The following is an 11,013-nucleotide window of genomic DNA, read 5'->3' as shown; positions in this document are numbered from 1 at the left end:
GCTTAACATCACGACTCTTTCTGATATTATCAGCAAAATTAAATCCGGTTCCCCACTAGACCCTCTTCCCCCTCAAATACTAAAAAGGTTGGACAATTCTTCCCTTGTACTCATTATGGATCTTCTAAATGCCTCCCTTAGAGAAGCGACAGTACCCTCCGCATGGAAACATGCAATGATAGTGCCTTTGCTAAAAAAGGCTAACGCTGACCCTAGCATCCCATCTAATTTCCGTCCAATTTCACTTCTTCCGGTTTTTTCTAAAATCATGGAAAAGCACATCAATTCCCAACTGTCAACCTATGTTGAAGCGAGGGGAATTTTACATCCATCACAATCCGGATTCAGATCTGGTTTCTCGACAGAATCTACTCTGCTAGGGGTCTCTGAAAACATCCGATGCCGAGTGGATAGGGGGGAAACCGTGGCACTCATCCTGCTTGATTTGAGTGCCGCATTTTATACGGTTTCCCACCCCATTCTTATCAATGCCCTTAGATCATCTGGCATCACCGGCACAGCTCTCAACTGGTTTGTTAGTTTTCTTTCAGATCGCACCTTCCAAGTTTTTTCTTCCTCATCTGTCTCTCAAACCTTTACATCGGCGTACGGAGTTCCGCAGGGTTCCATCTTGAGCCCATTGCTCTTCAATCTGTATGTCAGACCTTTGGCTACTATTGCGGAGCAAGCTGGGCTCACTATTTACTAGTACGCCGATGACACCCAGGTCATCTACTCTCTTTCCTCTGACTCTCACTCCCCTTCCTCTTCCCTCTGTACAGGACTGAGCAACATCGCAGCCTGGATGTTGAACAATAAACTACAACTGAACGGGGGGGAAACAGAACTTCTTCTGTTTGGCCATAACACCACTCTATGGGGACCCCAACACTGGCCCTCTCAAATGGGCACTTTACCTACCCCATCTAAAACTGCACGCAACCTCGGCGTCATTTTTGACGACCAGTTATCCATGAAGAATCACGTGGTTAAAACTTCCTCCACCTGCATCACTATCATTAAGTGGTTGCGTAAGATTTTATGGATGCTTCCCCTGGACACTCAGAAAACCGTGGTCCAGGCCTTAATCACCTCTAGACTGGACTACGGGAACATCCTTCTCCTGGGAGCCTGTAAAGAGGTGATTCGTAAATTGCAGACAGTCCAGAACATGGCAGCACGACTGCTCTGCAAATTACCCAATACATCCCCTACCTCCAGCTCCCTACGCCCTCTGCATTGTCTTCGCATAGAAAGCCGGACAAAATTCAAGGCCCTCTGCATCATGCACAGAATAAATACTGGCCTAGCCCCACCTTACCTTAATTCCTTGGTACAACACTACTGTCCCCCTCGCATTCTGCGATCTTCTAACCAACACTTATTTTCAGTTCCTAGAATTAAAAAAGCCAGAATGGGTGGCCGCTCTTTCGCCTGGCTCGCCCCTTCACTCTGGAATTCTCTTCCCCCTCAGTTACGAACTGAACCCAACTACCTTAGGTTTCGCAGACAGGTAAAAACGTGGTTATTTAACATCTAACATCTAACAGTTTTCTTCAGACTCTCCACTCTCACTTTTGGTTTTAGCGCCGGGAAACCTACGGGTAGCTGAGCGCTTTACAAACTTAACTATAATAATAATAATCTCACAATCAACTCTACTCTTTAGAGATACATTTCTTTCCAGGTATCCTAATAACTGTTGGTTCTTTATGTTCTAAATATGACATGTTCTTCAGACAAATTACTCACAGATGGAAGATGAAGGAAAACACATAACTAGAGTATATTCATAATTGATTAAGTCACAGCAGCAAAATGTGCCTATAATATAGTTGTAATAACATTTAGTTTTATTGCTGAGAATAGGAAACATTTTAATAAATAGATAGAGGATGATCATTTCCGTAGTATTATAACTTCCATCCACTTTTTGTGCATTTCACACCATTATCCTATCCCCTTTAACAAAATAGGTGTGGGTGTAAACACAACATCACAAAATGAAGATTGGACACATTTTACTGAAGTGGTAGTAAAACTGTTACTATATACATATTTTTTTTTCAACTGTACCAGGTTTGGAAAGTATGTAAATCCCAAACGTATACAGGTGGAACTAGAAAAACAAACATTTTTTACCACATAACCACAAATAAACAGCAATTCAATTACTATTGTAGAACGTCTGAACAGATACTATCCAAGTACAAATCGCAAACCACGGAATGTCGAAGACGAGGAACTAAGATTCCTAAACCTGGTAATGACCGAAGCTCAGTGAAGAAAAGAGTCTTCAAAACATGACCTGCAGTCTATGGCCCAATACGGACCTCATAAATGAGAAGAGCAACAGGAAGATATTGGGAGACACTTTGCATAAGCAATATTTCTGATTTTTATTTTGCGGCGATTTCTGAATGTCCACATGCCACCTTATGGAATTGCATAAAAAGAGCCAATAACACACTGAGGTGCCCTTTGCTCCTTTTGTATGTATCAGAATACGGATTTTTCCTGATTTGAAGGTCCACTTAGAGGAGAGAAGCCCTCCTAACCTTTCTCCACAATCTCAGGTCCACTTACTGATTGATCTGTGCCTCAGTGGCCTGGTATTGAATGTGAGGACCATTGTATGGGCACAGCTACAACCTGGGTATTTGTTTCTTCATTGCAAACAGAGCTATAACATGGGAGAGTCTTTCTTCACTTCCTGTTCTGTTCCAGGTGTATTGGTGCTTGGGGAGGAGGAGCTGTTTTCCACAACAGTACTGCCAACTAGGCTCATCTGGTTCAGAAGGTCAAAGGGCAAAGGTAACACAACAGTCGGTGGCCTTCCAACTGACAGGGCCTGCAGGGTGTGCAGGTATCGCAGCTGGGCTGCAGCAGGGGTTCCAGACAATGTTTCAGCTGCAATTTTTAGCGACTCCGAGGCTGCCCTCTCGGCTTCCGCTGCGATGACCTGTACAGAATTGTTAGAAAATGAGAGAAGATGTTATGAGCTACAGAACAAATGAGTGATAAACCAGAAAACTCTCCTCCTCACTTAGCCAACATTCCTCCAGTACCTCACTGAACCAAAACTTGCACCTGCTGCAGTCACTCCTAGTCGGTTCTCCCAAATATTTTCCTTATAGTATGTTTTTACCAGACCCTCATGCTGAGGCAAGTGCCCACAAATCTCATTACTCTCAAACAGCATTCAGCATGCCTAGATGACCATAATATGTCCAGGGCTCACACACCATGTCCTCCTCCAGATCAAAATACCAACATCACTTTTTAGCGGATGTATGACATTACAACGCATACTTTTACCACGCATACCTTTACAACGTGGTTTTTACATCGCATACCATTACAACGCATAGCGCTTTTGGGTGTTGGATAGTGAATAGTTTAATTTACTATTCCAACTCCAGTCCCCGTGGACACTAGGGAAGTTTATTGGATAGTAAATTAACCTATTCCCTATCCTAGAGCGCCCCCCAGCGCAATGCGTTGTAATAGTTTGCGTTGTAAAAGTTGAGTTGTAATGGTAGGTCGTTGTAAAAGTTTTGTTGTAAAGGTTGTATACCCTTTTTAGCCAGTTTTATAGAATGACTCAGTAAGTTGTTCTTCCACACTGCCTCATTAAAGTCAGCAGTCTTACACTGTCTCAGTGAGGTCATCCATCTTACACTCCCTCAGCGCAGTCAGCACTCCTTGCCACAATGCAGTCTACTCTCTCGCACCATACTTCGGGCCAATTTACAAGGGCTTAATGCCACAAAAACGTTACTTTTAGTGATGTTCCTGTGGCATTAAGTCCTTCGCCTTATTTAAAAGGCGGCATTAAGCCACTGAACGTGGCTTAACGCTGCCTTGTAAATAAGGCCCCCTTTCAATCTACACTTAGCGTGAAAGGGGTGGTCAATGGGTGTTGCGGTGGGCGATCTGCCGCAACACCCAATGATTTTGACACTGCCTCCTATTGGCAAGGGTGACGTAAATAATAGGCAGCGCCAAAATTAATACCAGGGAAAACCTGGTCTTGACCTGCGAAATTATTATTTTCTCCTCGTTTTTGCTGTTTCTATGTGTTCTGCATTGTGCAGCACACATAGAAACAGCAAATCGCTATGAATGATTGTTTATGTGCAGAAAGTTCTCCCTTGTTGCACACAAACAATCATAAAGAAAATGCCTCCCAACAAGCTGACATCACTGTGTTTTCACAACTCTGTTGTACCAGACATGACCTAAAGGGGCCATCAGTTACCAGTGGCCTATGGATCATTGTCTCTATCCATACTCTGGAGCCCTTCTTGCATTGCCTGTGCCCCTCCATGCCTGCAGTGACTGGGCTGTAGTGTGTGCCCTTTGATGCCATCAGTAATAATATTTCATATTTGTAAAGCGCAAGCATATCACCCCTTAAGATTTCAAGGCGCTGAGGGCCGTTAGGGAGATTAAGTGAGCTATTGCCCAGAGTCGCATGGTGCTAACCTGAGCTGCCACTGGGGATCCAACCAGGAGCTCCATGCTCCAGAGTCAGGCACTCTGGCTGCAGCACCACACCCCTCTGTAGTGACTGTGCTGCAGCATGTGCCCCTCCATGCCTACATTGACTGGGCTGTAGTGTGTGCCCCTCCATGCCTACAGTGACTGGGCTGTAGTGTGTGCCCCTCCATGCCTGCAGTAGTGACTGAGCTGTAGTGTGTGCCCTTTGATGCCAGCCGTGACTGGGCTGTGGTGTGTGCCCCTCCATGCCTGCAGTAGTAACTGGGCTGTAGTGTGTGCCCTTTGATGCCACCAGTGACTGGGCTGTAGTGTGTGCCCCTCCATGCATGTAGTAGTGACTGGGCTGAAGAGTGTGCCCTTGGATGCCAGCAGTGACTGGGCTGTAGTGTGTGCCCCTCCATGCATGTAGTAGTGACTGGGCTGAAGAGTGTGCCCTTTGATGCCAGCAGTGACTGGGCTGTAGTGTGTGCCCCTCCATGCCTGTAGTAGTGACTGGGCTGAAGAGTGTGCCCTTTGATGCCAGCAGTGACTGGGCTGTAGTGTGTGCCCCTCCATGCCTGTAGTAGTGACTGGGCTGAAGAGTGTGCCCTTTGATGCCAGCAGTGACTGGGCTGTAGTGTGTGCCCCTCCATGCATGTAGTAGTGACTGGGCTGAAGAGTGTGCCCTTGGATGCCAGCAGTGACTGGGCTGTAGTGTGTGCCCCTCCATGCATGTAGTAGTGACTGGGCTGAAGAGTGTGCCCTTTGATGCCAGCAGTGACTGGGCTGTAGTGTGTGCCCCTCCATGCCTGTAGTAGTGACTGGGCTGAAGAGTGTGCCCTTGGATGCCAGCAGTGACTGGGCTGTAGTGTGTGCCCCTCCATGCCTGTAGTAGTGACTGGGCTGAAGAGTGTGCCCTTTGATGCCAGCAGTGACTGGGCTGTAGTGTGTGCCCCTCCATGCCTGTAGTAGTGACTGGGCTGAAGAGTGTGCCCTTGGATGCCAGCAGTGACTGGGCTGTAGTGTGTGCCCCTCCATGCCTGTAGTAGTGACTGGGCTGAAGAGTGTGCCCTTGGATGCCAGCAGTGACTGGGCTGTAGTGTGTGCCCCTCCATGCCTGTAGTAGTGACTGGGCTGAAGAGTGTGCCCTTTGATGCCAGCAGTGACTGGGCTGTAGTGTGTGCCCCTCCATGCCTGTAGTAGTGACTGGGCTGAAGAGTGTGCCCTTTGATGCCAGCAGTGACTGGGCTGTAGTGTGTGCCCCTCCATGCCTGTAGTAGTGACTGGGCTGAAGAGTGTGCCCTTTGATGCCAGCAGTGACTGGGCTGTAGTGTGTGCCCCTCCATGCCTGTAGTAGTGACTGGGCTGAAGAGTGTGCCCTTGGATGCCAGCAGTGACTGGGCTGTAGTGTGTGCCCCTCCATGCCTGTAGTAGTGACTGGGCTGAAGAGTGTGCCCTTGGATGCCAGCAGTGACTGGGCTGTAGTGTGTGCCCCTCCATGCCTGTTGTAGTGACCAGGCTGTAGAGTGTGCCCTTTGATGCCAGCAGTGACCGGGCTGTAGTGTGTGCCCCTCCATGCCTGTTGTAGTGACCAGGCTGTAGAGTGTGCCCTTTGATGCCAGCAGTGACCGGGCTGTAGTGTGTGCCCCTCCATGCCTACATTGACTGGGCTGTAGTGTGTGCCCCTCCATGCCTACAGTGACTGGGCTGTAGTGTGTGCCCCTCCATGCCTACAGTGACTGAGCTGTAGTGTGTGCCCCTCCATGCCTGTAGTAGTGACTGGGCTGAAGAGTGTGCCCTTTGATGCCAGCAGTGACTGGGCTGTAGTGTGTGCCCCTCCATGCCTGTAGTAGTGACTGGGCTGAAGAGTGTGCCCTTGGATGCCAGCAGTGACTGGGCTGTAGTGTGTGCCCCTCCATGCCTGTTGTAGTGACCAGGCTGTAGAGTGTGCCCTTTGATGCCAGCAGTGACCGGGCTGTAGTGTGTGCCCCTCCATGCCTGTTGTAGTGACCAGGCTGTAGAGTGTGCCCTTTGATGCCAGCAGTGACCGGGCTGTAGTGTGTGCCCCTCCATGTCTGCAGTAGTAACTGGGCTGTAGTGTGTGCCCTTTGATGCCAGCAGTGACTGGGCTGTAGTGTGTGCCCCTCCATGCCTGTTGTAGTGACCAGGCTGTAGAGTGTGCCCTTTGATGCCAGCAGTGACTGGGCTGTAGTGTGTGCCCCTCCATGCCTGTAGTAGTGACTGGGCTGAAGAGTGTGCCCTTGGATGCCAGCAGTGACTGGGCTGTAGTGTGTGCCCCTCCATGCCTGTAGTAGTGACTGGGCTGAAGAGTGTGCCCTTTGATGCCAGCAGTGACTGGGCTGTAGTGTGTGCCCCTCCATGCCTGTAGTAGTGACTGGGCTGTAGAGTGTGCCCTTTGATGCCAGCAGTGACTGGGCTGTAGTGTGTGCCCCTCCATGCCTGTAGTAGTGACTGGGCTGAAGAGTGTGCCCTTTGATGCCAGCAGTGACTGGGCTGTAGTGTGTGCCCCTCCATGCCTACAGTGACTGAGCTGTAGTGTGTGCCCTTTGATGCCAGCAGTGACTGGGCTGCAGTGTGTGCCCCTCCATGCCTGTAGTAGTGACTGGGCTGAAGAGTGTGCCCTTTGATGCCAGCAGTGACTGGGCTGTAGTGTGTGCCCCTCCATGCCTGTAGTAGTGACTGGGCTGAAGAGTGTGCCCTTTGATGCCAGCAGTGACTGGGCTGTAGTGTGTGCCCCTCCATGCCTGTAGTAGTGACTGGGCTGAAGAGTGTGCCCTTTGATGCCAGAAGGGACCGGGCTGTAGTATGTGCCTCTCCATGCCTGTAGTGGTGACTGGGCTGTAGTGTGTGCCCCTCCATGCCTGCAGTAGTAACTGGGCTGTAGTGTGTGCCCTTTGATGCCAGCCGTGACTGGGCTGTGGTGTGTGCCCCTCCATGCCTGCAGTAGTAACTGGGCTGTAGTGTGTGCCCTTTGATGCCAGCAGTGACTGGGCTGTAGTGTGTGCCCCTCCATGCCTGGTGTAGTGACCAGGCTGTAGAGTGTGCCCTTTGATGCCAGCAGTGACTGGGCTGTAGTGTGTGCCCCTCCATGCCTGTAGTAGTGACTGGGCTGAAGAGTGTGCCCTTGGATGCCAGCAGTGACTGGGCTGTAGTGTGTGCCCCTCCATGCCTGTAGTAGTGACTGGGCTGAAGAGTGTGCCCTTGGATGCCAGCAGTGACTGGGCTGTAGTGTGTGCCCCTCCATGCATGTAGTAGTGACTGGGCTGAAGAGTGTGCCCTTTGATGCCAGCAGTGACTGGGCTGTAGTGTGTGCCCCTCCATGCCTGTAGTAGTGACTGGGCTGAAGAGTGTGCCCTTTGATGCCAGCAGTGACTGGGCTGTAGTGTGTGCCCCTCCATGCCTGTAGTAGTGACTGGGCTGAAGAGTGTGCCCTTTGATGCCAGCAGTGACTGGGCTGTAGTGTGTGCCCCTCCATGCCTGTAGTAGTGACTGGGCTGAAGAGTGTGCCCTTTGATGCCAGCAGTGACTGGGCTGTAGTGTGTGCCCCTCCATGCCTGTAGTAGTGACTGGGCTGAAGAGTGTGCCCTTTGATGCCAGCAGTGACTGGGCTGTAGTGTGTGCCCCTCCATGCCTGTAGTAGTGACTGGGCTGAAGAGTGTGCCCTTGGATGCCAGCAGTGACTGGGCTGTAGTGTGTGCCCCTCCATGCCTGTAGTAGTGATTGGGCTGAAGAGTGTGCCCTTGGATGCCAGCAGTGACTGGGCTGTAGTGTGTGCCCCTCCATGCCTGTTGTAGTGACCAGGCTGTAGAGTGTGCCCTTTGATGCCAGCAGTGACCGGGCTGTAGTGTGTGCCCCTCCATGCCTGTTGTAGTGACCAGGCTGTAGAGTGTGCCCTTTGATGCCAGCAGTGACCGGGCTGTAGTGTGTGCCCCTCCATGCCTGTAGCAGTGACTGGGCTGTAGTGTGTGCCCCTCCATGCCTGCAGCAGTGACTGGGCTGTAGTGTGCGCCCTTTGACGCCAGCAGTGGCTGGGCTGCAGTAGGTCCATTCATGCCTCGATGACTAGACTGCAGTGCCTGGGTCCCTTCATGTGTGCACTGTCTGCACCATCTTTCCTCCAGTGGCCGCATTGCAGTGCTCTTACCCTGACTCTGGCCTGTCTCTGGGCCTCTGCTTCTACCGCCATTGACTGCTTCAGCTCATATGGGAGTTTCACGTCTTTGCTGGAGAACAAAGATTGGCACAAAAATTACAGGAGAAAAAAGTAATGTTTAAATAAATGAGAGCAAGTCTGAACTGTTACTTTGATCCATTAACACCTTTCAAAAAATAACTTATTTAGGAAGTGAGGAGAGTTCTTGGAAGCTGTCTGGAGTTCTACAGAAAGCTCCTCTGAAAAGCATTCATTGAATCAAAATAGAGTATATAATTCTTATTGTAATCCCAAAATCGACTGCAATCAATCCTACTCTCAGTAACCAGTTGTGACCAGGTATGTACCAACAAACAAACCACAGATGACTTGTGTTTCATTCCAAAAGGAACATCTTCAAGGTTGTAAAAGAGAAAACAATCAATCAGAATAGCTTTTTCATATATAAAGAAGTAGGTGTGCAGAAGAGTTCGCTTTTTACTGGAACTATATAACACCCATACTCGAGTATCTTTTCACCTAATATCCATGATTGTGACTTGCATGTTTCTTTGCTCATCAAGACTACAAACTAAGGTCACACTAGTTACAAGATTTATTTTCCTCCTAGTCCTTGCATGGGCTGAACATCCAATACTTTCTTTATGGAAGAGCTGTGGTTTTATCAATTCTGACCAATTGTATAACTTTTTGCAGCCTTGAAGAAGTTCCTATTGGAACGAAACACACGTCGGCTGTGGTTGCATTGTTCATACATACCTGACAGGAACTGGTTACACCTATTACCATTGGAAACTTTCCACTTACCACCACATTAAGAAATATATATTCCAATTTGATTCAATGACTGGCTGTCACAGGAGCTTTGATCATTGAGTACCATGATGTGGATACAAGAACTATTGGATGCTGCAATCCTTACTAAGATTCCACAAAATTCTGCTACCGTTATTTTAGTATAGGATTATTCACAAGCATGGTGACCGTTTTCATTCATATCTAGATTGGATGTAAAACGTGGAAAAACGTAATCAAATTGCAGAGATGCATATAAAAACCCATGGGTCTCACAGTAAAGACTGAAAAAGAACAGGAAAATTTGTAAAGAGTAATGTGAATCTATGAGAGGAAAAGGTACACTGAAGAAGAATAAGGAGGATGCTGTTAAGAGTAAGGTGCATTTATGAGAAAAAGAATGGACGCTAAACAATGCCTAAGCAACGCCACGGGGTGATAAAGTTATACTCTGCCAATAGGGACCTGCAGACTGTCTACGAGCTTAGAGTTATTTGTGTGTGAGAGGATAACCAGATATTGCCCAATGCCAATATAATCCAGACCTTCTGTTAGAGACATCAGAAACACTGCACAAGTAATTGTGTTTAAAGTTTTCAATTCATTAATAAACAAAATGCTTTACATGCAAATCACAATATTGACGACAGTATTGTTTAAGAACGTTATGCTAACGTTAAGAGGATTGGCTATGTTGATTCCTTACACTTAAAGTGCTTAGAAAATTATACATAGAGCTTTTGGAGAAGTGTGGCTAAATGGTTAGAGCGGCAGACGCTGATGCAGAGGTCTGGCCCGGGACCAGGGTTCAAATTACCGCCTCGGCGGTTCTTGGACTCAATTTCCCCGGACCTGATAATTCTCGCCTCAGTGCCTAGTCTAATCATGGGTCCCACTCTGTGACTATGGGCAATAGCTTGCTTAATCTCCACAACGGCCCCAGCAGCGCTTGGATGCCTGGCTTCACCTTGGGGGTGCCCAGGAGTGGACATTTCACAGAAAAGCCGGGATGGGTTCCACAGCGGTATGAATACAGCGCTACGAGACCTCTGGGTAGAAGTGCGCTATATAAATACAAAACACATTTACAATTTGCTAAAATATTGAAACCCAGGTCTGAAGAATAAGATTTTACTTCCCTCAAGCGCTATATTATGAAACAATGGAACCTGGCATGGAAGGAAGAGGTGAGCTGGAGGTGAATCAGACCACTGGGATCATGGATTTCTGTATATACCACAACAGAAAGGGCCATTAAGGAGTTAGAGATAAATTAACCATGGGGTTTGCATTGTTTTAGATAGAGGAGGGAGTGCTTGGAGCTTGCATTGTTTTTTTAAGCAGTTGGGGTGGGGGGGAGAAGTACAAAAGTCTGTTTGGGGAAATACGAAAGGAGGAAGTTTGTAGAAGTAAAAATGGAAGGGGTAATAATGCCATTATTGAAGAAGTGGAGAATGGGGGAAAGGAACTTGTATTGTTGCTGGAACTAGAGGAATTTGTAGACGTACGGAGGAGCCGAGAGGTTTGACTATTTTTAGATATAGAGGAGATGGCAGACTGTC

The 11,013-nt window shown here is 48.3% G+C and overlaps 1 protein-coding gene across 1 annotated transcript in view; it reads right to left on the bottom strand.

Annotated features, from left to right (window-relative positions):
- Positions 1–1,830: 1,830 nt before the first annotated feature.
- The window catches only part of NPHS2 (NPHS2 stomatin family member, podocin), a 47,302-nt gene continuing 38,119 nt past the window's right edge, over positions 1,831–11,013 (bottom strand). The window contains exons 7-8 of the mRNA XM_078659248.1: positions 8,648–8,726; positions 1,831–2,962 (exon numbers count right to left, since the gene is read on the bottom strand). Of these exons, the coding sequence (XP_078515374.1) occupies positions 2,684–2,962; positions 8,648–8,726 (358 nt within the window). The 3' untranslated portion in view covers positions 1,831–2,683. The remainder of the gene's footprint in view (positions 2,963–8,647; positions 8,727–11,013) is intronic.

Source organism: Lissotriton helveticus, chromosome 1_1, assembly GCF_964261635.1.
Source record: "Lissotriton helveticus chromosome 1_1, aLisHel1.1, whole genome shotgun sequence".
NCBI lineage: Eukaryota > Metazoa > Chordata > Amphibia > Caudata > Salamandridae > Lissotriton > Lissotriton helveticus.
Note: the sequence above shows the minus strand (reverse complement) of the source record. Positions and strands in the feature narration are given on the sequence as shown.